The sequence below is a fragment of the Chaetura pelagica genome, unplaced genomic scaffold, assembly GCF_000747805.2.
Source record: "Chaetura pelagica isolate M959 unplaced genomic scaffold, ChaPel_1.0 scaffold269, whole genome shotgun sequence".
Lineage (NCBI taxonomy): Eukaryota > Metazoa > Chordata > Aves > Apodiformes > Apodidae > Chaetura > Chaetura pelagica.
The window spans coordinates 1,360,100-1,386,769 of NW_009954705.1; the positions used below are offsets into that span (position 1 = coordinate 1,360,100).

At 41.7% G+C, this 26,670-nt stretch overlaps 2 protein-coding genes across 2 annotated transcripts in view; one reads left to right on the top strand and one right to left on the bottom strand.

Moving 5' to 3' along the window:
• FLT1 (fms-related tyrosine kinase 1) overlaps nt 1-9,121 on the bottom strand; it is a 91,339-nt gene extending 82,218 nt beyond the window's left edge. Inside the window, exons 1-3 of the mRNA XM_010005653.1 lie at nt 8,985-9,121; nt 8,470-8,690; nt 527-651 (exon numbers count right to left, since the gene is read on the bottom strand). Of these exons, the coding sequence (XP_010003955.1) occupies nt 527-651; nt 8,470-8,690; nt 8,985-9,121 (483 nt within the window). The remainder of the gene's footprint in view (nt 1-526; nt 652-8,469; nt 8,691-8,984) is intronic.
• A 17,109-nt stretch (nt 9,122-26,230) lies between these two features.
• POMP (proteasome maturation protein) overlaps nt 26,231-26,670 on the top strand; it is a 47,684-nt gene continuing 47,244 nt past the window's right edge. Inside the window, exon 1 of the mRNA XM_010005654.1 lies at nt 26,231-26,380. Within this exon, the coding sequence (XP_010003956.1) occupies nt 26,231-26,380 (150 nt within the window). The remainder of the gene's footprint in view (nt 26,381-26,670) is intronic.

A 26,670-nucleotide genomic window follows, 5' to 3' on the forward strand; every position in this document is an offset into this window, starting at 1 on the left:
CCCTACAAAGAGAAGCCATCCCTATGGAAAAAGGCACTCCTTTGGAAGCACTCCTATGGAAAAGGAAGCAGCAAAGTTGCTGGTAGGAGCGAGGTAGGCCAAAGGCTTGCAGAGATCCTTGCACAGCCCCAGCAAGTCTCCAGGGATTGCACTTACTGGCTGCTCCTGAGGACTGAAAAGGAAAGGAGAGGAAGGGCATGGGAAGAGGTGGGAGGAAATTTCTTCTCCTAACAAGAAATTCCTTCCTGGGCTTAAGAAACTTTTGTCAGTGAATAAAATGGTATAAAAAGTTTAAGTTTCTTCAGAAAATTCCCATCCAGTATAAGAGAGTTTATTAAGCCTTTCTGTGAGGTATGAGACACAGCCTCTAGGGTTGAAATATTTCTAAACACACTGACAGCCAGAAACCTTGTTTAAGAAATACTAAATTGCTGAAATATTTCAAAAGCATTACAATAGTTTTAAACTAACAAATTAAAAACATAATCCACAATAACATTTTCAGAGCAAGTTTGGATCAAAGTACCTTTTTTAAAGTAACAGCAATGTTTGGTGCTGTGACTCTGCATGGAATGATCATTTCTCTTCCCACAGTCATGTGTATAACTTTAGGTATGTCACTGTGCATCTCTACAAATGGGTTGCCTGTATCTGCAAGAGAAGAAAACAAAAAAGTTTATATTTGAAATCTTAAGACAGTGTATGGACATTTTAACAGTGCATACAGCCTTGAAAGAACAGACCAATTTTGTCCATAAAGAAAGCTAGACAAAGGCCTCAAATCAATCTTCTGCTTAATTTTACCTAAATAAGTTTAGCAAAACATTATTAAATATTTGAAAATGCATCTGGCAGTCAGTATCAAAAGCAATACTTTGATATCTCCTTTAAAATCCAGAATAGTCAAGGTACATTTCCCCCATTAGAGCATCACCTCTACTGCTGAGAGATGTGCTTCTTATTTCAAGACTTTTCTATTTTATTATCATCAGGAGAAATAACTATACAGGAAATAAGCTGAAATTCATTTATCAGGAAACCCCTACACAGGACATGTTCCTGCTCTCTGCAAGGAAATTAATGGGAAAAAATCAAGTTAACTTCACCAGGAGAAAGAATCTACTGTTATTACCCAACCATACTTTCAACTCTGAGAATATGGACTACCAAGAGTTAATTATTCTCCTCTTTCCCACTATCACAATACTTATGTATCTCTTTTGTAAATGACAAGGTAAATGAAAATGCCAGGAAAACATTCATTCTGTTCCACTCAGTAGCTAAAGCTTGGCAGAGTAATTTACCGTCCCTGGAACAATCCCTTTAACAAAGGGCATTGTCATAAATAGCTTGTGCTGGGAACAGGGAACATTGCTGCTACTATTGTTTGGACCACTTAACAAAGAGGGGCTCAAGCCACGGACTCTGGTTCCAAATCTTCTTTGCAGGTGTTCAGATCTGAAGGCTCAGTTTGACTTAGAGTGCAGACAGACAATCTCAGAACTCACATGAATTTGGGGTTTTAACTCTTAAAAAAAGTGCAACATTCAGATCTTAATTCTGTGCTTATCTACAGCTCCAATGTTTTTTCAGGCAAATCCTATTATTTTCACTCAGTCAGAAATCTTACTCAAGTAGTTCTTCAAATGCACCACTTTTGCTTCTCCTGCAAAAGTATGATCTGCACTTCCCAGTGTCATAAAACTGTTCTGCCCTTAGGAACTTCTTTTCTTACTATGTGCAATAATATTTTTGTTTGAGATACCAAACAGCAAGAGAAGCAAAATCTACTCTAATTTATGCTGGGGAGAATCCTAATGTAGAGTATCTCAAACGTGCCCCAGGATACGGAAGAAGTTTTCTTAAAGAGGTTTAATGAAACTGTTGAATAAACTTTCAGAAATGAAAGACACAATGCTTTATTTAATAATAGGTGTTAAACGTCCACTGAGCTTGCAAAAGGAACTTATGAGTAATAGAGGATGTGTATGTAATAAAAAATGCCCTAAGGACTTGTTAGGCTAACGCTTCCTCTGCAGTACGACTCAAGGAAAGACCAAGAATGAGACTGTTTGTAGCAAGGTGAAAAGAATACTTTTTTGTTCCAGGGGCTGCAGCCACAGAAGAGGTCACTTGCCCCTTAACATCACCAGACAAACAGACTTACTAGTCCCAAAAGACTCGTTCATCTTTGTCACAAAATTAAGAGCTCCTGCCTCAAACCAGCAAGCTTTGCAAAGTAGTTTCCTGTATCATAACCTCCAGATCATTACAACTGTGAGGAAGAGCTGTTCTGGAGACTACCGGTGCTGTCTGCAGACACAGTGTCACCAAAGACTGATGCCAACACTGAGACAGTGGGGGCTGTGCAGCCCAGACCCCACAGGACTCCTGCCCATCCAAAGGCAGGGACAGGAAATGAGCACAAAACACCACATTTTGCTCTTTTTCTTTTTTTCCTCCTCAATGGAAATGCATGTTCGCGCCTGGAGAAATCAATGAAGTGCTCTGTAAGAGTCAACTAAGGGCCCTGGCTGCTTTGGGTAGGCTTTAAAGGCCAGTCACAGCCTTTCTCAGCCCACTCCCTGTAGTGGTACAGCCAGGCGTCTCCGTGCCCCGCTATTCGCGTGCAGAGCTCCCATTGACATCACTGGGGACTTCCGCCATGGGCCGGAGGGCAATCGATGGCCCCGAGTGCTCCAAATGTTTTCCTGCTTTTGATTAAAAGAAATACGCATCATGTTTCCTAGCACAGTTTTGTTTTCATAATGAGTGTGGAGGCTTTTCCTGATTCCCTTTTGATTTTATTCTCCTTCCGTCTCGCTGGCCATAAGGGGATACTGGAGGTGCCTCAAGACCAGAATCTGGTGCAGGCTCCACCAGCCTGGATCAGGCAAAGCTGAACCCACAGCAGCACCAAGGCAGGTTATACCATGTTGGCATGGTAAGGTGGATTCCTTCTGTCCCCCAGATAGTAGCAATCCTTGCTTCTTTTTTCCTCTTTCCTTCCCATGATAGCCTTAGTTACTGCCAGTGGCTCCTGCCACATTTCCTCCAATTTTCTTCCTGAGGGGAAGTAAATGCCATCCTTCCCTGAACAGCTGCTGGCAGCCGCATCTGTGATGACCCAACCTCCTGCCTGCAGTCTTCTGGTCCAGCTTCATTCACTTTCATGTTCAGAAAGCTCTAGACATAGAAGGAACAGCATGGATTGACCTATTGTGAAGACCACATCCAAGTTACACATTCAGATCCATTAGGATTTGGAATGGAAGATCTGAGGGTTTACCTTGCTTTTTGGATTTTTGTTTGGCTTTTGTTACTGTTTCAGAGTTGCCTGCAAGGTAGCAAAATGAGAGTTGGACAACCAGAATATCTGCATATGCTAAAGGTTACTTTATAATCAGTTTAGTGTATTTTTAAATTGTTCCTGGAATTAATGACTGTGTGCTGGTTTGACTGTTCCTCACAATATCTCTCTGTTGCAGTCAACATGAAACCACAAAAAGCATTCATGAAATCACAAAATCCATGAAGGTCATTTGCTATATTGTTAAAGAACATAAATAGCAGCTTTTTATTAAGCTATTTGTCAGCCAGATACAAACTTGATAAGAGACTTAACACAAGCAATATTATGTCTGGTATCAGTAACCAGTCTAGGCTATTTAAGGGGTTTGAGCAAACAACTATATTAAGCAACACTGAAATGCCAAATTCAGCAAAGATGGAGAGGTTCTTTATTTCTACAACCTTCAGCTACTGATCTTGGGTTTGTTTTGTTTTTAATAATCTCAGCTATGCGAGTCACAATACTCACACATACATTCCCAAGAAGAAAAGTCTCTGCAGGAAAATCTGAGCTCTTTGAAATCTCTGAAAGTTTGTTCTCTTAAGTTCTTCCAAAATACCTACTTACGCATGGTTCATAATTTTGTTTTCAGGCTAAAAGAGTCAAAACTGTTTACTCACATTCACACACATCTTTTTTCTCTCATGCACATGAAGAGGACCAAAGTCTTTAGTAATGTACAGACATGCAAAATCAAGATCTACACACACTCCGCTCAACAGAATGCACTATGATGTGAAGTCCATGTACACGCAATAACAAAAGCACGGCCATTAGAGGTGATTGACGTCAGCAAGTCAGGCTCTGTTTTGCAACAGGAACCTCATTAGACACTAAAAATGTGTCCACATACTTGATACAGCTGTAGCATAGCTTAATTTCAACTAGTTTCCTTTTCATAACAGAAGCGCTATCACATTATTGACTCCAGCAACATAAGCCAAACCGTACGGCTCATACGTTAAAACTGTGCCAAAAGCAAAGACAGAAAAAAGGCACAGGAGATGAAGAGTTTCCCAGGCTTCAGCAGGTTCTTCTGTCAGTACGTTATTTCTGAATAAGAAGAATAAAAAGGAAAAAGAATAAAAACTCCCTTTATATTAGCTTTCAGGGTGTTTTGTTGAATTATTTTTACTTCGACATTTCGCATCTTAAGAGAACTTAGGGGAACTCTTTGGATGCTCTCCATGACCTGCAACATAGTACCTTTAAGCTTACAGAAGTCAATCCATTAAAGCTAAATCTTAAATCCACGTCAGTTCTGGGGCTGTTTCCAGCTATCTGTCAACAAGTCAACCTCCTAAGGAGATGCCATATGCTCAGTACTTGCAGAATACAATGCCAGAGTTTGAAAATATACTCAAAACCCTAGATCTTTTTGCACTTCAAAGGGTTACATTTTGAACCATTCACTAATGCTAAAATCCTTCATTTTGGACTGTCTAACCTGAGAAACATCTCAAGCCAAATATTCAAAACTAGTGGACATGTTTGACATTCTAGGTGTCGGTGAGTACAAGTACTCTCAGGTCTTGTACCTTTAATTATGCAACTTTGATTTGTGTCACCTGACTTAAATAACCTCAAAGCACTGTCCCCAGGAAAATCTACATAGGCTTCAAAACAGCATACTGAAAATTTGATGTTTCTGAAATGACTTTATTCCATAATCATATCTTTTCAAGCAGAAGAGTTCCCATGCCTCACTCCAATGTACACAAAGAGTGCTACAGAACCATAGAATGGTTTGGGCTGGAAGGGACCTTAAAGATTATTTATATTCAACCCCTCTACATGGATAGGGACACCTCCCACTAGACCAGGTTGCTCAGAGCCCCATCTAACCTGCCCTTGAACACTTCCAGGGATGGGGCTTCCACAACTTCTCTGGGCAACCTATTCCAGCGCTTCACCACCCTCACACTAAAGAATCTCTTCCTGATGTCTAACCTAAATCTCCCCTCTTCCAGTTTAAAACCATCACCCCTCGTCCTGTCACTACAAGCCCTTGTAAGAAGTCCCTCCCCAGCTTTCTTGTAGGCCACCCTTCAGATACCGGAAGGCTGCTATGAGGTCTCCTCAGAGCCTTCACTTCTCCAGGCTGAAGAGTGTCCATTACATTTTACTACTAGGCTGAAGTTGCATAACGAAACAAAGATCAGAGCAGGTTTTGGTCCTAGAGAGTGGAGAATTTGGCAAAGAGGCTTTGCTTAATTTCAGATTTTTCCCACGGCTCATGTTGGAAGGCAGGCTATCAGTTTTCTTAGAGCAAAGTCCAAGGCTCTTAAGATAATTAATTTCCCTTGCTTGATGTCTCAATTCCTGAGCTGTGTGTGGTCAATAGTTGCTGCAGCACATGCTGCATTCTCACTGCCCCGTGCAACTCAGTAGTGACCTCTCCAGTGAAAGAAGGGTGATGTCAGGACTAGCTCCTGAAAAAAATGTCACCAGCCTGCCTGTTCCTGATTACCCAAACACAGGACTTGAGAAATTCTTCAAGACATCCTGGGGCACATAAGACTTGTATTCTCCTACTCATTTTCTTGCATCTGTTTTTGTCTATAGAAGCTCATCTTCTGTCATAGCATACACTCATTACTGAACCAAAGGGCTTACTGGGGTTATGTTTTGTTTTTGTTGTGTTTTTTTTTTTTTTAAATCCAGTTCATATTCAGTATCACTCTAATTACGGAAATGAATAACATTTTTAAAACAATAAGTGATGACTTCCTGTACAAACAATATCAACTTTCCTGATTTGGACTCTGTGTTTGTAAATAGCAACTATTTGTTCTCATCTGCAGCATGCTAAGACATGGGAAACAGGCACCTTGGTGATCCACATGGAGCTAATATGGGAAATGGACTGACACAACGTCCTGCCACAGGAAACAATACAAAACTAGGAGGGCCCCAAATTTTACAAATGTTTATTTCCTAAGCACCCACAAATGCATTTTAAATAGAAGTAAAGGCAAGAAAATCTTCACAGAGGATTTGGTTGTCCCCATCTTACCCCGACTTGAGCCAGATAATTGAATTTCATGCACGTTCACAGAAACACTTACTTATACTAAGAGATTTCTTTTCAACCTACTCAACGATTCTTCCCCAAATCGTTACTTTTTGGAGGACAAGTACTTCTCTCCCCACCTTAGGGCAGAGAGACACTTTCAACAGGCATTCAAAGAGCAGTTACAGCCTCCCTCATTATCAGGACTTTGCCCTAACTCTCATATGTGCTTGCTAAGACACATGGAACACTGATGTGTTAAGAAACTGCTTTTCAATCAAAGGGATTGTCAAATTCAGAAAATGAAGATGCCAAAGAGATCTAAGCTTGATACAAGTTTGCACCTTAAACATTTTACTGGTTTTTGGCGAGTATGGTAGGAGTAGAAAAGTAGTCTAGTCCTATCTTCAACAGCAACAACAATTAATGATGGAATGTTCTTGAAAAATCAACACAACCAAGACACTCAGGCAGTCTTCATTAAACGATTATTGGGGGCTTGCCTGTACAAAAAATGTTTCTCCAATAATATGTTTCTCTTCAATCACCACGTGAATTATGCAGATAACCTTGGTTCACATACATCTATCTGAGGATCTCTTTCAGATGCAAGCAAGCTACATACAACTTGGGATGCAGTGAACAGTTAGAAAGACGGATTGTGTCTTCTATCTGTAAAAATTCAGGATCCAGAAAAAAATAACACTCCAAAGAGGAAAGAGCTGAAGACAACATAAAGGAATCTCTTATATTGTAAAGTGGGCTCAACAGAGAAGTTCTCAACATCAAAACCATCCTTTTCATGTGGTGAATAGAGAGGTAGATCCCAGAGATGACATCCAAGGTGGGAGGTTCAAGAAGGTTCCATGATGGGAAACTTGCAAAAGTAATCCAAGAAAATTCTGTTTTCCTAGGCATCAGGAAATGTTGGTCACTAAATGAAAAACCTATTTTGGTTATGGTTCCATGGATGCATCTGTATTTGGATATTCAGTGAACTATATGAAAACAGTTGGGTGAGAAAAACACTCCGAGGTATGTTTCAGATGAAGGAAAACAGGATGAACAGCATGAATTATTCAATAATTCTCAATAAAGCCAACACACAATAATGGGGGACCTATCTTATTTGCTGTCACTGTAATGAGAGGTCCACTTCACTCTGCTTTTTCACAGCACCAGTCTCACTCTTTGTGCCACAAAATGAAAACAAAGGCTAATTCACTCTGGTGTGAACTTGTTAGAAGCAGCAGACACATAATTTGGAAAACTTCCAGTTGCACACTCTGTAATATGGGCTTTCAAAATCCTTATATCTTACACTAAACTATTAATTTATGTAAAAATAAAGAAAAACTAAAATATAAGATTAAATCTCTGAAGTGTTTAGAATTTATTCTTTTATTTTTGCTGTGTCTATTGAATTAAACTGTTCTGAGAAGCATCTGATTAATAACCTGGAAGAAAACAGGATTGGAAAGCAATTCCTGTTATAGCCTAACTGACCTAATTCCAGCGTTTCCCATACATTACACAATACTTGTTTGCTGAACATAATTCTGTGTATAGCTTGATTCCATTTATTCTAGATTGTTACAGTCTTTGTAACGTGGACTACAGAGTACCTTTTTGAATGTGACTTAGCAGGCAAATAGTAATTTTCTACAGCATGAAATAACATCTTTGGCATCCTTCAGCTGCCCAGAAATCTATAATCTTGCACAGACACATTAAAGTGGATGTTGTACCAGATGTATGGCTTTCATCACTCATCAGTCCTGTGAGATATGATTTCTCTGATACCCATTTCACAGATTCACTTTTAGTCTACTTCCATGTGGAGTTCTATTTACTCTAGCAGACTGGTTGATTTGGGTCTTTTTCTTTCTTCATTTTTTGTCCTAACAGATAAAACACCAGCATTTGTATTTGCAAGCTCTGAGAAGACAGATTTTATACAGTAACTGCTAAATCATCACGACATTTTGCAAGGCTGAAACTATAATTCAAGACCCTGTATTTAACCACAGCCAAACTGCCTCATTTATCCATTTTGCTGTATTGAAGTGCAAGTACCAAGAAGTGTTAAAAAATGTGATCTTACCGTTAATAAATACATAGACTGTAGATTGTTTCTTCTTTTTTGCTGGACTTGTCAGGTATTTGCAGCTATAGCTTCCAGTGTCACTTGCTTGAGTTCTGCTCAAGGTCAGACTGCTGCAGGACTGCTTCCCATTCCTTCCACAGGCATACTTAATTACTTTCAGCCTTTTGCTATCCTTGCTCAGAGTTTCAGGCAAAGACCATGAATGAACCATTTCCCCCCTGCAAATACAGATAAGGAAGCAGAAACAATTATCTTGGACTGCAATTATATAGCCCCAGTTCCCAAGCTTTCTTTTTTATTATATCAAGCTATTTCTGGGGTTCTCTTTAATCTTGTTTTCCAAAAACAACAACAGAAACAACAAAGAACTATTAAACAATTGCCATTGAAGTTCACTCCCCACCTTTCCCCACAACATAAGGTTTCATTTTTTTCTAATTTCAGTAACAAAAAAGAAAGTGTCAGGTGTATGAACTCCCAGCCAAATTATGAGAATAAACTCAGCTGGTTACCTGCAGGTGAGATTTAAAGTCTGGCCCACTTGAACAACGTGCTGTGTGCCATTTATGCTCAGCTCAGAAATGTCTATTTTTGATCCAAAAGTAGATCCTAGAAAACAAAACAAAAAAGAAGGAAAAAACCCAAACATTAACAATAACAAATTATCCTGTTGCAAGTCCTCTCACATTTATGATGTCATGCTGTAAGGGGAAAGAAAAGAAAAGGGGATGTGCTCCTTAGCACACATACTCTTTTGCTCTGAGCACAGTCCCGCTGTCCTGACTCAGGACTCACATAATCTTCTATGAGAATTAAACAGGAAAGAAAGTAGACACGAAAGCTTTTCAAGTTTTGTTCTATGACTTTGCTCTCAGATTGCTCACTGCAGGTACCATGAAGAAAGTTCAGGACCCCGGGGCTACACATCCAACCAAGGAAGTGTGCCCTCAAGCACGGCAGGCCACATTTCCTTAGGAAACACCACCATGGCAGCCCCTTCAATGGGAAGGGCAAAAGTCAGCCACTTCCATGGCAAAAGCCATGTACTGACTTCTAAGATACTGAACTCTCACTCAAACAACTTGCTGCAAAGCTGGAATTACTCTGGAGGGAATGAAAGGGGATGAAGGATCTTCCCTTCCTGACTGAAGGTCACAGCGCTGTTACCTACAGTCCCGCACTAGCTGCAGGCTTCCTACCAGTGAAGTGGTGTCAAAAGGTAACTGGACAGCTCTACAATAAATTCTGAGAACAAGTTCAAGGCACCCCCCAGACCAGTTTTGCTGCTTATTGATAAATCAAGTGTGCCACTATGGCCCTGGTCATAGCCAGACCATTCTGGTATGAGTGAAGCCTTGGGTGTCAATATAACATGAGGTGGCTTACAACACTTAAAAAAGTCCAGGCAGACTTCTCACAGACCATGTGAAGGCAATTTTTAGGAAGTTCATTAAAAAGCCCCATGGTCAGAAGACTAGAGGAACACAGGACCTTCCCTCACATCAAGCCAGCAAGTTTTGGAAAGGCAGAATGTTTTATCTGTGCCCCAGAACAGGCTATGGCCACAAAAGGTTTCATGACAAGGAGACAGAAATGCGTGCCTTAGAGCAGAAACAGTCCTTGATCCATCCCATTGCCCTCACACTGACAGCAAAGTGTTCCAGAAGCAAAGAACAAAACAAGCAAATATTTTGAAACAGTTGAAGTTGAAAACCATTTTAAGTCTAACTCTGGACCCAAGTGCACTTTATAAATATTTCAGTGTTGTGACAGAGGAGCATAGAGCATCCCAGATCACTTTACTCCAAGTGAAAGCATTTCTTTGTCAACACACAAGAGAAGCAGCATCACATGAGTAATGTGGATTTTCCTCTAGAATCCAGTCAAGTACAGTTTCAGTTTAGCTATTTTAAGCCCTTCTAAGTGGTCCCTGCCACAGTCAAATATTAACAGCTGTAGGCAGCAAACACAGTAGAGAAACATGAACCTTATTTGGATCACCCATTGGAAAGGCCTCCCTCTTTCGTTGACTATAGAAGGAACTCTTGGACATAACTCTGGCTGAGGCTGGCAACTAAATTTCAACTGTATAAACCCTCCGTATGTCAATGGTTGCTCCAAATTCAGCAGCTTTCACTCAGCAGTGGATGTAGCCTCAGATTAGAAGTGAACAACAAAACTTTGTTCTAAGATGCGGTCTTGAACTTCTTTGGTCTGAGAAAGGCCTAGAAGCCACATATCCACTTTTGGAGAGAGGTGCTAAAAGTACAAGGATTTTGTACAAAAGGAAAAGAGGCACTGCTCTCATCTGCTGTTTTCAGGTTGGTTGGGGCTTGGTTTTTTGGAGGAGCCATCTGTGCTCCATTAGTCAGTAAGTATTTCCTACTGATTCCCTGTAACATCGGTGGAGACAAGAGACTTGAATGATCTTCTGGGATTACCTAGCACAATCCATGAGAAGAACCAAAGAGCTGATTAGGTCTGCAAGACTGTTTGCTAGAGGTCTTCAGACACCTCTTTCTCTTCTTTAGCTATATAGGAAATGTACATTGTAGGGGCTAAATAACTTTTGACTAACCTTTGGCATCTAAGTTAGTAGTGACATCTATCTGCATTTTTCTTTTTAGCCCTCTGTATCTTAAGCTGTGGCTCCAGTAGTTTTCCTGTATATACTATCATCCATCTCTATTCAGAAGAAGATTTAAAGGGTACATTTAAACATAGACATATACTAAGTAATAGCTCACTTGAAGAGGCTTCAAGCAAGACTATAACAAGCTTTCAGAAAAAAAGAGGTCCTCAGAACCTTATCTCAGAAACTATCAGAAATTTGAATAGCGCTGTAGAAATACACAGATTTGTCTAAATAGCCATACTTGTAACTAGAAATTAATACATTCTGCCAGCCATTAAGAGAGGAGAAAAAAATTGTAGCAAATCTTTAAAGAGACAATTTGTTATATGATAACTTGCAAACATGCATTTTTCTCACCTTGCATTTAAGGATCTCAATTCTGAAATGCTGGGTCTGCCAGAAAGCACGCTGTGCTTTTATGGGATCACCTCCTGTAGATGCTAACAGCCTATGAGCCCAGTCATTTGCAGTTCTGAAATGAAGTCCCTGAAGCTAAGCACAGAAACTGAGATAAGATGGTACAATTCAGGCAGCTTCTGTGAAGAGCAAACCAGGCACCTTGGTGGAGGTGGTTTCTCAATGTTCTCCAACTAAAGAATGTAACAGCTTCATTAAACCACCTTGTTCCTGCATTTCATTCCTAGCCCTCTTGTTATCTCAGAACTGGAGGATCAGATCCTCTCCCAATAATACAGTATTTATATCCAGCTTTATTAATCTTGTTCTTTACTTCAAGTGGGAGCCTGACCTCAAGCTTCCCTGGCTGCTTCTTATTTCAGCCTCTAGAAAAGCTGAAAGCATGCAACAGTGCTTACAAATAGTTTTATATGGATGAAAAACTCATCCCTAATGGTCTGCCAGAGGAACCTGACAGGCGCAAAGTCCAGCTGCTAGAGCTGCATCAGGCAGCCCAGTTGCCCGAAAGCAACATGTACTTTGTTTCCAGTGTAAAATTGATGAAAAGATGGAAAATCCATGTGAGTGATAGGTACTGAGAGCAAGGCAGGAGAGCAAGTCTGCAGTGCCTAGTCATGACTGTGGTGCTGGGTGCTCAGCCTTGCTCAGCACCAACATCCTGGGCCGGAGCAGAGCCAACCATGGAGCACCACACCCAGGCCTCATCCATGGTGGGACCAGGAGACTAGCCCCAGGAATATGGGCTCTTGTTTGCAAAGTCTGCCAGAGATGAAGGAGAAGAAAACAAATGTTACAAACTTTTCTCTTGATAACTATATGGTGATATAAGCAAAGACATCCACATGAACATTTCACAATCTTAAATCAAACCTACAAAACAAGACAGCCTGGAAGCCTATATGGTAGAATGTGTTCCTCAAAGTTATTACAGTCAAAGGGGAAAAAAATCCAACAGACCTTTTCACCCCATGCTGCAGACAGGAAAGAGACCCAGATACACTGCCTACATACTTGGGCTTTTGCTCTTTTACACATATTACGTATATCTGAAAGACACCACAGTATTTGTAAATATTGTGGGTGGGATCTTAAGGAGTGCTTAGTGTTTGCCTGACTTTGCTCCCGTTGATGTAAACCAGAGTGTCATAATGGATTTCAAGTACATTTTAGACACTTAACTCCAGCAGTTAATCATATGAATATTCAAGAGCAAACATCAATATATTTGGCACGATATACCAGATTTGTAATTTATTCATTCATTTAGTTTTTCACTCACAAAAAGCTGAAGATCCTACTCCTAGCCAATACTATTGCTTTTGCAAGTATGCAAGACAATGCTTTTACCAGCAAGATGCTAAGTCTTGAAGAAAAATAGCTTTATTTGACATCCTATCTATTCATGGGTCATTAGCTTCCTTACGTTTTTAAATGCTTCAAAACTAATGCAGAGTACAAACGCAATAGAGTTTGACATGTTTACCAGAAGAGAAAAAGGAAGGAGAATAGCAGGGAAATTCCTACTGTCAATATTTAGAAGCGAATTATGCCTTCTATGTACCTTCTCCAGGCATTTTACTTGACACTGTCTTTTCTGAAGGGTCATGGCTCAACAGGACACGTTCACTTATCATTGTGCCTGTCACTAAGCGACCATCAGCAGCCTACCCTCACACTGACCTACATTGGGGGGTGCAACTTCTTTTCATGTGACAACAAGAGAACTAATTAATCCTGATAACTGAGGAATCTCGTCCCATAGGGAAAGGGGTGATTTTGTTGGCATATTCTATTTGTTTCAGAGGGCTTCTTAGATACATGTGAAAGTCAGTCAACAGGGCTGCTTAATTAATAAGCAAACATTAATTTAGATTGCAAAAGTCAGTCATTCTGCCTAAAATAAGAGAAGAATATTTTTTGTATTTTTTTTTAACAAAGCAGAGAATATAATCTGTAGTTTGAAAAGGAACAAAAGAATAAAGTTTCTTCAATTATTTTCTGGCTTGTAAAAAAGGTGATGCTCTTCCTGAATGAAGAAAACAAAAATGTGAATAACCTGTTTACCAAAAACACTTATTACAAGCAAATAGTTAAAAATAAATAACACAAATGAACATGCATATATTTCTTCAATATGGTGAGTGACTTCAGTTCTACAGACATCTGAGTGACTGTGTCCACATGATCAATCTTCCACTTACTTCAGCTAAACCTCAATTTCTCTTAAAAGGATAGGTCTGCTGAAGTAAAAATTGGGACTATGTTCTGGATTGCTACCTCCATTCTGATTTTTCCATCTTCTACTTTTAAATTTCCTTTTAAAGACTTTGAATTTCCACTACCTTTGAATAAAAAACGTAAACACAAAAGCTAGCTCTACGGCTTAGTTTTAAAAAACATGTGTTATTAAGTTACTAGAAATTTCCTTGAAGTTCATAGGTTTGGCAGCCTTTACTTTTAACATCTTTTTCATAATTAAAGTCTGAGTGACTGTCTTCCACCCACTTCAGTTATCTTGAACATGCTGACTAATCTGTTTTTCACCTGCACAATGAGAGGTTAAGGAGAATGATCAGTTTATCTTTGCAACTTCAGTGTATACAAAGAATCTGACCTTCTGGGTTTAAAGTGCCATCTGTGGGCAATAAAGTTATCCATCATGAAGTAATTGCTTCAGTCATTCTTGGATTTGCACGTGTTTTAAGGCTTGTTAAACATAACTGACCTTTTGTGGTTTTTACCATCAAATATCATTTCCTCCTGATTCAAACACATTGAGCATAAATGTATTTTGTAGAGGAGAGTCCTGAACTGGAAAGAGAGCGGACATGATTTCTTAATGGGGTCTTCACCTCTTTGTGCTGCTTAAAATTCAGGTCATTCCGCTCAAATGTAGCCCAGGACTATACTCCTGCTTATAAGCACTTCCTTATGAGTCATCCCACTGAAGGGAATGGGAATACCCACATGTGTGCAACTAATAAGCACTTGCAGAATCCAGCCGAAATGCTTAGGAACATGGTAGTACCCAGTGGGCTGACCTTCAGTGGGTCTCCTGTGAAAATAAACTGACTCTGATCTGCAGCAGCACCTCAACCAGAACACAGCCAGCAGCTAACCTCTTATGGGTCCTACAGCTTTACACCATTTTATAAGGAAATGTGTGTTATTGGTAGTTTTATTTCAGAGCTCTTCTTGGCAAACTATTGCATTATCAGCTCTCTTAAAGGTACTTCAGGTCCCTCTGTGAATAAATATAACATTTTTTTCATCAAACAGTTGTACCTATCCATAATAATTCCAGTTACACCATCACACTCCATTGCTCTATCTAAAAAAATAGACAGAGAGAAAAAGGAACTTATGGTCAACTGTGAAGAGCCATTTAATGTTTTGATTTATATCTGACTATAAGGAAAAATATTGACTAAAAGGTCCTCCTAGTTTAATCAACACGGAGATACTCATTAACATCAGAATTTGCATTTTCAAGACAAGGAAATTTCTAGGCAGAAGAATTGTCTCAAAATGTGAGTGGCAATTGGAAAAACAATTATTTTGTTTTTTCCTCCATGAAGAACAAAAGTCTGCCCAGTCCTACCACAGGGCTAGAGGGCGAATGGATCACTCTGGATTACAAAGCTTCTACTTCTGTGACTGGTGGTGGCTGGGAAGAACTGCTGCTGGCAGAAGCTGCTCTCCCCCCTATATAGCAGCAATAGTCCCTATTTCACAGATGTTGCCTGGGTTTCTAGTGCTCAGGGACAGGCAAAGCAGGCAGCACAGTCTGGTTCCTGCTGCACTCAGAGGTGAATGCACCATCTCCATTGCCTGTACTTAGACATAGCCTCCAGAAAAGACCTGCAGAGCCAAACTGTGAGCCACTCTGGGATTCGAAGCAGTATCTCCACGTCTTTCAGGTGCCATCTGAGTTCCTGTCCTAAAGGAAACCTCGCAGTCCTTCATACACCTGATTTCATACTCTGAAGGAAACCCAAGCATCCCACCAGATGTCTGCAGCAGAGAAACTAAGACAGCTTATCTGTGAGGCAGAAGGGAGGTGCACCTTGGACACCCGCGTCCCAAGTTGACATTGATTACTGTCCAGATGAGCAAGCTCATGATCTGAAGCAGCAACATGTGGCTGCTATTTCTGTCAAAGCAGAACTTTGCATGGCAGCTGAGGTTCATGGGGACTTGCAAGGGTTAACAGACACAGGGTCTTAGACTCTAAGGTAGCTTTGTCCCTGTTTCCTGTTTGTTCTCCTGCACAGACAGGCACCGTGTGTGCTGGTACATAGCCCAGCAAGCAGAAACACACTCAGGGAAGAAGGCAGGGTTCAAACTGTCTCACTCCTCAACAGATCTGTCACTCACACATGCCCCTGTTGTGACTGAAATGTGTTCTCGTTTGCTTTCAAGATCAAGAGAGTTGTTGGAAGCTATTTACTTACAAAGGACACATAGATGCCTAAAAATCCTCAATTCATTGACTTGTCCCTTCCAGGACTCTGTGATTACAACACATGCCAGTGATTTCTGGATCAAATGGTTAAGTCTGATTCATCTCAACTATAATTTCAGAATTTAAAGTACCATTAGGACATAACAGTCAGCCAATAAAATGGATAGGTTAATGGATGAGAAAGTTGGCCTGTTGAATGATACAGCATCATAATAGAATCCAAACAGCACAAGTTTTATCACAGTAGAGTAGAAAGGTCCTGAGCAGACTAAAGTTTTGATTCTAACTTCATACCCTGGAATTAAAAAATCAGTCAGCAGGGCAAATGCATATGCTACTGCCTAGGGAATGTCTTCACAGGCACGGAAAGATTAGTATGTTCTGTATCTTAGTGCAAATGATAAGAATTTATTTACTATCTGTATGCTTTGCTGTCCCTAGATGTGCATATGCTAGCACAAGATTAGGCTATCATGCCAATTTGGTCAATATCTGTAAACATGAACAAATATATATTTCCCCAATACCTTGCTAAATATTTTGCCAGTATTTGCCCTAGCTAAGTCAGGTTGGGCTTACAGAAGCCTGTGGTGAGGTAATTTTATTAAAGAGCAGGGGGGTGCATTAATTAAAAAATGTAGATGTAGAAATTTAACAAGCCAGAATCACAGCTGCTTATTTGAAAAAATCTGGCTCCAGTTGCTACCAATTGAAATTACTATTATTTCCCATCATACCTGGGCAGGCAGGGCCACACAATTCAGTGCACTGTGCCCACACAACACCTCCTGGAAGGCACTTGCTTCATCAGCTTGTCAAAACATTGTGTCCTGTCTGCTCTAAAGTCACCAGGTGACTTTTGTGCATGAGCACAGGCACTTTACATAATGCCAATTAAAAACAGATGTCCAAATTTAGCATTCAGACAACCTGAGAGAAAAAAAATAAATAAAAATCTTTGCTTCCTCTTTTATCCCTCCAGTTTTAGTAACTCTAGAAACTTAGCATCTGAAATGAGCACCTTTGCCAATACCTAGCTTGGCAAAAGTGCTCCTTTCATTAGCTATATAAGGAGAAAGCAATTACAGAGAAGAAGTAAAACCAGCCATAACTGCAAACTTTTTATTTCCCATTGAGCATATGGAATTGAAAATGGGAATCCAAACGTACAGTCTATCATCTTCATTTTGAACCCTCATGGGATCAATACTTTGGATACACCAGACCAAGGGGACAGAAACACACACGTATAGCATGTATTGAGAAAAGCAAGAGCAATATCACAGTTGTGTCCACTTTAGCCTGTTCTTCACTCCAACAGACTGAATGCCTAGCTTAAAAACACAGGTCTGTTCTCAGCAAGGACTCATCATGGCAGAGCTAGGCTGTAGCAAAACTTTCACAGACACATTCAGCATAGAACCATGTGGTTCTGCAGATACCTTCACCTCGATGTGCCTGTCCTGGCCCCTCCAGGGAGACCCTGCTCCCTGCTTAGGCCACTGCAGATGAGGCACAGTTGTGACTCCATCATCCCCCCATCCAAAAGTGATGCTTTGTGATCGGCCACTGGCATTCACCCAGGAGTGTGGTTTCATGCCTCCACACAAGGCTAAGCCTACACTCCTTAGAGGAGTGTAGGTAGCCCTATCTGTATCACGTCTGTGATCCATCAGATCTACTGTCTTACTGACACGTGTCTCTTACCGACACGCTTCTGCTCCAATTCCACTGGGACAGATCCCAGCACATAATCATCAATTTGATATTTTTTGAGAGAAGTTCATTCCACTAACTAGCATAGAGAAAAGTATTGACATGATGAAGATAAACTAAGTACACTAAAACCAGACCAAAAATAATTTACAATTCCGATATAGATTACAGGGGTAAATTTTCTTGACCAAATTCAACTTATTTACCAACTCAATACATAAAATTTGTTACAAATTCTCTGGCAGGATAAATTAAGCAATATACTAGGATTGAACTGGAAGACTATTTCATATGCCATAGACAGGGTTTTGGTTTTTCTGATCATGGGATGCTATATGAGGCACCTGGACTGATGGTAGCAGGTGGGATGCACTTGTCCCAGAGGGGGAAGAGGCTTTTGGGGCAGGACTTGGCAGGGCTCATTGATAGAGCTTTAAACTAGATGTGAAGGGGGAAGGGGAGAAGACCGGGTCTGTTAGGGACAAGCACAAGAGGAACACACCATGGCCCAAAGTCAGGTCGTCCAAGGAGGATTTAGTCCCACCGGTGTGCTCTGTTCGTTTCCTGAAATGCCTGTATGCTAATGCACGCAGCATGGGGAACAAGCAGGAGGAATTAGAGGTCTGTGTGCGGGCTAAGGGTTATGATCTAGTAGCAATAACAGAGACATGGTGGGACAGCTCACATGACTGGAATGTGGCCATGGATGGATATGTGCTTTTTAGGAAAGATAGGGCAGGGAAGCGAGGTGGTGGAGTTGCTCTTTATGTGAGAGAGCAACTAGAATGTATTGAGTTTCGTGCAGGGGCTGATGAGGGGCAAGTTGAAAGTCTGTGGGTAAGAATTAAGGGGCAAGCAGGTGCGGGTGACACAGTTGTGGGGGTCTACTACAGACCTCCTGATCAAGGTGAGGAGGTTGATGAGGCTTTCTACAGGCAACTGAAAGCAGCCTCACAACTACAGTCCCTGGTCCTCATGGGAGATTTCAACTACCCTGATATCTGCTGGAAGACTCACACAGCCAGCCTTTCACAGTCTAGGAGGTTCCTCCAGTGCATTGATGATAACTTCTTAATGCAAATGGTGGACAAGCCGACTAGAAGAGGAGCGCTGCTGGATCTTGTACTAACCAGCAAGGAGGGCCTTGTTGAAGCAGTGGTGGTCAATGGCAGCCTTGGCTGCAGTGATCATGAGATGGTGGAGTTCAGGATCCTGTGTGGAAGGAACAAAATACCCAGCAGGACCAGAACCCTGGACTTCCACAGGGCAAACTTTGGTCTCCTCAATCATCTATTAAGGGAAATCCCATGGGACAGGGTGCTAGAAGATAAAGGAGCTCAAGATAGCTGGTCAACATTCAAGGACCACTTCTTGCAAGCACAGGATCAGAGCGTCCCAATGGTTAGGAAATCTAGTAAGGGTGCTAGGAGACCTGCATGGTTAAAGAAGGAACTACTGGGCAAACTTAAGTGGAAAAGGAAAATCTACAGATCATGGAAGGAGGGGCTGGTCACGTGGGAGGAATATAGGACTGTTGTCAGAGGATGTAGGGAGGCAATTAGGAAAGCTAAGGCCTCCTTGGAACTTAACCTTGCAAGTCAGGTTAAGGATAATAGAAAGGGCTTTTTCAAATACATAGCTAGCAAAACTAGCACTAGAGGCAATATTGGCCCATTGAGGAATGAGGTGGGAGCCCTGGTGACAGAGGATATAAAGAAGGCAGAGGTGCTGAATGCCTTCTTTGCCTCTGTCTTCACTCCTGCAGGGTCTCCCTATGAGCCCCAGATTCATATAGCCCCAGAAGAAGTCAAGATAGAGGAAGAGTTTGACATGGTAGATGAGGATTGGGTTAGGGATCAGTTGAGTAATCTGGACATCCATAAATCAATGGGTCCAGATGGAATGCACCCAAGGGTGCTGAGGGAGCTGGCGGAGGTCATTGCTAGGCCACTCTCCATCATCTTCAGTAAGTCATGGGCAACAGGTGAGGTGCCTGAGGACTGGAGGATAGCAAATGTCACTCCAGTCTACAAGAAGGGCAAGAAGGAGGACCCGGGTAACTATAGACCGGTCAGCCTCACCTCCATCCCTGGAAAGGTGATGGAACAACTTGTTCTTGGCACTATCTCCAGGCACATCAAGGACATGGGGGTCATCAAGAGCAGTCAACATGGTTTTATCAAGGGTAAATCATGTTTGACTAACCTCATAGCCTTCTATGAGGAAATTACTAGGTGGATAGATGATGGTAGAGCGGTAGATGTGGTTTATCTTGATTTCAGTAAAGCATTTGACACCGTCTCCCACAGCATCCTTGTAGAAAAGTTGATCAGGTATGGGTTTGGTGACCAGGAAGTGAGGTGGATTAGGAACTGGTTGAAAGGAAGGAGTCAGAGAGTTGTAGTCAATGGGGCAGAATCTGGTTGGAGGTGTGTGACTAGTGGAGTCCCACAGGGGTCGGTACTGGGACCGGTGTTGTTCAACATCTTCATCAACGACCTGGATGAGGGTATAGAATGTACCCTCAGCAAGTTTGCTGATGACACTAAGCTGGGAGGAGTGGCTGACACACCAGAAGGCTGTGCTGCCATTCAGAGAGACTTAGATAGGTTGGAGAGTTGGGCGGGGAGAAACATGATGAAATTCAACAAGGGGAAGTGCAGAGTTTTACATTTGGGGAAGAACAACACCATGTCCCAGTACAGGTTGGGGGCTGAACTGCTGGAGAGTAGTGTAGGTGAAAGAGACCTGGGGGTCCTGGTAGACAGGAGGATGACCATGAGCCAGCAATGTGCCCTTGTGGCCAAGAAGGCCAATGGCATCCTGGGGTGCATTAGAAAGGGTGTGGTTAGTAGGTCAAGAGAGGTTCTCCTCCCCCTCTATTCTGCATTGGTGAGGCCACATCTGGAGTATTGTGTCCAGTTCTGGGCCCCTCAGTTCAAAAAGGACAGGGAACTGCTCGAAAGAGTCCAGCGCAGAGCTACGAAGATGATTAGGGGAGTGGAACATCTCCCTTATGAGGAAAGGCTGAGGGAGCTGGGTCTCTTTAGCTTGGAGAAAAGGAGACTGAGGGGTGACCTCATCAATGTTTACAAATATGTAAGGGGTGAGTGTCAGGGGGACGGAGTTAGGCTTTTCTCAGTGATGACCAGTGATAGGACAAGGGGTAATGGGTGTAAATTGGAGCATAGGAGGTTCAAGGTGAATATCCGAAAAAATTTTTTTACTGTAAGAGTGACAGAGCACTGGAACAGACTGCCCAGGGAGGTTGTGGAGTCTCCCTCACTGGAGACATTCAAAACCCACCTGGATGAGTTCCTGTGTGATGTACTCTAGGTGACCCTGCTCTGGCAGGGGGGTTGGACTAGATGATCTCTCGAGGTCCCTTCCAGCCCCTAAGATTCTATGATTCTATGATTCTATGATATAGATGTCTAAGCAGAGAGATTACTCACCTGCCAGTAACCTGCCAGCTCAGCCAGAAACACAGGCCTATCAAATCCTTTTCAGGCTGTACTACTCATCAAGCTGCACACACATAAATAAATTAGGAACTAAATAAAAGAAAACATAAAGCAAATTTGCAGGATTTCCACATTGCTGAAGGCTGCCGGTTATTATTTCCGATGCTCTGTCATTATGGGTGGACTGTCCTTTAATGCTCCAAGAAAAAAACAAAAGACCAAGTCAGGAACTGACTTTCCATCCACCCTACTTTAACCTGCAAATCAGAGCTATAAGCAATAGCCCTGAGTTCAAAACAAGGGAAAATTACTGACATGACACAACAATTTAAACTGGAGGGGTGAGAAGAAGCAGAACAGTCTGCATAGAGGACTTCTTTGTTATGGCTCAGGAGGCTAAACCCATTCTGCAGTTATTAAATGATCTCTAAAACACAAACTCTATGGTAGGTGCACATGCAGAAAGCTTCTGGTGAGCTTCCCTATGGCTCAATTTACATTGGGGAATTAAAATAATTAATACTTATAAAACAGGTCAGAATGAACATGCATGAAACAAAGACAGGCAGGTTTTCACCCCAAAAGCTACCAGCCCAACAGAAGAAGAAAATTATCTGTATTTCACAACATAATGCAATTTAATCCCACTATGCTATATCCATTTGTCATACACCACTGACAACACCTAAATTGTGGCAGACAGTAATATTAGTTTCCTTGACCCTCAGTCCTATGGTTTCTTAGTAAGTAATAGTGAATTTTAGATCATGCTACCAAAAAATGTCCTCTCTAGAGAATTTTATCAGATAACTGATTCCTACAGTGTTCCTCAAACCTCCCCTGAAGATCAGATGTTGGACACCACGAGAGACATGACTTGGAGGCAAATAAAGCCCTTGTCTGATCCAGGAAGGCAACTCTCACCCGTGGTGATCCTGATGAGAGGTTTTTTCATGGAGGAATGACAATGGGAACAAAAGGGGTGAATTCCTTCACTCCATGGCAGGGAAGAATCCCACAGGAAGGACGCTTAAGTGAAGTATGCGAAATTGAGAAATTCCTCCCATGAAAATCCCTCACACTCATCCCTCACCACTCCCCACGCACTAAGCAGGGGGTCCTGTTCCCAGAGCACAGGCTTCCTGAGGGAACTTCCAAAGACTGGAGACATCTGCTCAGGGGTCCCCAGCTCTGCAAGGGCTGCTGTGCCCTGACTGCTCCACCTCTGCTTCCAGGCATGGCATGGAAATAATTTCACCACACTGCCACAGCATCTTCAACCCACAGAAGTCCTAGAAACAGCTTCCTTGTAACCCCTTCCCCATCCATCAGCTGCTCTAAAGGCAAAGAGCACCTTGTGTCAAGCTCCAAAAGAGAGAACAGAACTTAAAAAGGAGTGCTTAGTGTCACATATCAGTAATGTTGGAAGAGTAGCCCCCGCCATCTAAAAAAGCATTGGAATAATGCAAACAACGATGAGCATCCATCCCATCACACTGTCTAAATATGATACAGCATTGAGTTAACACACAAGCTGATTTTGGTGCTGAAAATCCACAGGGATTTGACAGCAAAACAACAGAGATAGTAAAAAAATTAATATGAACATTTTGCTCCTCTGTTAACAGAAAACGAACAGAAGTCTGGGAAACATGATGAATAAATCAGTTATCTGTTTCACAAGCATCTATAATGGTCTTAAAAATACAGATGTGTCAAAAGCAAAATCATTCTCCTCTTAATTTGGGCAAGCATGCCCAAATACTAATATGACTTAATACAGAAGAAACAGCCATCCAGACTCGCAGTGTAAGTTTCACCATACATCATGATGGCTCAAGACTTCATTTGCAGACAAAAGTACCTCTGAAATGTATAGTTTCAATCTCTTCCCCCACACCCTTGTGTTTCGCAATCTGTTATCTCCTTGCTTTGTTCCAGCATTAATTCATTCTGTTGGTCAACAAAGACATGACATTGTGCCATGTTTGGCTTTGGAGAGAGCACCAATGCCCGTGTTTTCACTTTTCAAACTGCTGTTTGCAGCATATCTAACTTTTCCTTTTAACCAGAGGGATTTATGCAGTGCTGACCTCCAGCTGTGGGGGAATGAAACACGACTTCAGCATCTTGATAGGAGAAAACTGTGTGGGCACCTTCCTGACAGTCACTGGACCAGTTTTAGGATGAGCAGTTCCAATGTGGTGGACTAAGAAGTCTGGCCATTCCCAGCTGGGAATGGTTGGGAAAGGCTGTTTCCCAGTTCCAGAAATACGTGTAGTAACGATGTACTACAACAAAGAGAGAAGAGCCTGGTGCTGCCCATGGGTGGAATTTGTGTTAAAATACGTACTTGAACATTTCCCCACATTCTTACAAATATGGATAAAGGGAAAAAAGAGACTGCTGGGGAAAAAGTAAGAGTTAAAGATAAAGCATGTATCTTGAAGAACTTTGCTTCTTGAAGGTCTCACACCATTAGGACAGACTTGCCTCCAAGGGCAGAGGGGACTGGTTGGGTATTCTAAACTTCATGGCAAAGCTGCTCTTGCAGCAGTCTTGCTTTCAATCCCTCTGGGGTTGCAGCAGGAAGACCCAGCCCCTTACTTTGGGGTATTCAAAGGAACGATTTTGCTGATAAAGTTGCACCACAGTCCCACTGGACACAGACTTCTGAAACACTGAACCTTAACTCTCATCTACTGAGCTTCTTCCTTTCCCAATCTCAGTTGGACATGAAAACTAGCAACTTGATAAACATTGTGCATGAAGTTTCCAAACCACATTAAAGGGTAAGGACTCAGCAACTGTCCTGAAAATCTGAACAATTTCCTTTTGTCCTACACACCCACACAGTGTGCAGAGCTACTGGTTTCAGTCTTTGAAGCATCTGACAAAAAATAGGCTCAGCTTGTTTGTTTGTTACTATTCACATGTTAAAAAAAACAACAAACCCAAACCCAAAAACCATCACCATCATATATATCCTCAGATTTGCCAACAGACAAATTTTTAGGGTTCTTCACGTATTTGGTGCTTCTGCATATGAAGATCTCTACTAGGCACAGTCAGAGTCCTGATTTCCTCCCACATGAAACATAAATGTAGAGGATGCTAGCTTAGCCCAGAGGAATTGCTCCAGATTTACACTAGCTATAAGAGGACAAGATCTAGCTTTGTGTAGAGCACATGAGCCAAACACCTGCCTGGTAAAACATTGATAAGTAATGGAAGTGATTTTCTTTCAAAATGCCAGAAAGTTTGGTTCTTAACCCTCATGTATATGTTTTTTAAAAGCCTGCATTATATATCAGGGCCTACTTCTGCATTATGTGAATGTAATCTGGAATTTTTAAGGGAGCCCATTTTCCATGAAGATTTTTTAAATGTGGGAAACCCATTTTTCCTGACTCTATTAAGATCTCCAGCCCTGACTGCAGACTAGACCCCTGTAGCTATGTGTCTACACAGCTGTTTCAGCTGAGTACTCAAACCAAACGGAAACCTTAATGCATCAACTTCCATCTGAACAGCACTTTTGGAGAAGTCAGGTTAGTTATTGTAAGAAATTAACCTTAGTGCTGATTAGATTTGACCTGGAATGTCCTCCTTCATTTTTTTCCAGTTGACCATAAAATTGAAAAGTCCGTCATTCGCAGGGGATTTTTATGATCTAGTTCTAACTGGAGTGAGATTCATACAACACTGTTCACAGATAAGATTGTAATAGAGTCTATTTACTTTCTAGCTACTAATTGTGAGGTATTGCTTCAGTGTGGACAGCTGGAAGTAAAGCCAAATTATCTGCCTAAGTTTCTGGAAATGTGGCCACATAATCCTTGATTCAGCCTGCATAATCTAACCTTTTCAGGGTTTAAACTCAGTCTTTCACATTCTCAAATGCTATCAATTAATATTATTATCACATAAAGTCTAGGACTGAAAGATCAAACATGAATAAGCACCAAAATTTTAATGTTGACCATTATGTATATAGTCTTCAGGATAAATGTATGCAATGTAATTTGTAGAATAAATACACAAAATATAAAAGAAACATATGCAAGTACTATGCAAAACACAGAAAAAAAGTCTTATTCTTTCCCACTACAGCCAAAACACACATCTGCATAGAAATACAAGGGGGCTGAAGTGCTCAACACTTAAAAGTCAAATAAACATGGGATTTCTATAATCTCATTTTTCAAATGAGGAGTCTCATGGCTTGTAGCTTGCAAGTTGCTTTTGGGAAGATATATACAAGCTAAAATACTTCCTTCTTTCCCTTCTTTCTGTAGCTCTCTCTAGTAACTCCTGAGGCACTAACTATTTCTGAGAATCTCCTCCAGTACCTGTCAGTACCTAGAAGCTCAGCAGACACCAACAGAGATTTAACTACTGGAGTGGACCATACGCAGTGGTGATGACTTGACTTACATCAAAAACACTTGAAATGGGGAGTGCTGGACAGCCTGACTCAGGGTTTTAGGTAAATAGGCTGTGAAGGAGGGTAAAATGGGAAGAAAAACATAGAGAGACACATGGTACACACACATCCCACCGCTCCACTTTGAAACTCTCCTTGCAAATCCAAGTATGGAGAGTTTTACCACTGACCCAGAAGGAGCACAGTCAACCTATCCAGGATGCCCAAACAAAGCTGTGCAAGGACAATTTCCTTTCAAAAACAAACAAAAATTAAAATGGAACAAAAAAAAAAACAAACCCAGAGTTTTTAGAAGTCTACATTCTGTTTTGGAGCACCTTGTACATTTAGGGAGGGGACACGAATTTCCAGCAAACTGGCACTCAGCCAAACTACAGACAGGCACCTTTCCAGTCCTACCACATATGAGCCCACCCTGGGATGTACATCCCTGGCACCCAGAGCTCCAGGTTTTCCCCCACCAAGCCAAGTTTTTCCCCTTTGAATTGGTCTAGGGTGCACATGTATGTCTCTGTCAGTCCCTGAAACAGGGAAAGATGAACCACGGTGTCTCATAGCCCCTGGCTCACAGAGCCTACCTTCTGCCTGGGCAGTGGCTTTGCCATATTTGCACAATGGAAACCTTTTCCAAAGGAAAGAGGAAGCCAGTCCCCCAGCAGAGCTGGTCGCTGCAGGAGCCCATGTGGGAGCGGGACATCGAAGTTCAAGCTCAAGCTGTGAAGGAAGCCTGGCAAGCATTTGAACCCACGTTTCCTGTATCCGGGGTGGGTGTCCCATGCCTGTGCCTATTCCACATAGGCATAAGAACCTCTCTGGCACAGATGTGGGGAAATTAGCACTTTCCTGGGGAAAAAATACAAAGCCCCAAAAAAACAAAACAAAACAAAACAAAACAAAAAACCACAAACAAACAAAAACCAAAAAACCCACCCAAACCCCATAAACCTCTATATCTGTTTCAAGTTGACGGATCAGCACTTCCCGAACAGGAAAATGTCCCGTCGGAGCAGCTCCTCCGGCTCCCCTCCCGGGACGCGGCTGGCCCCCGCCGGGG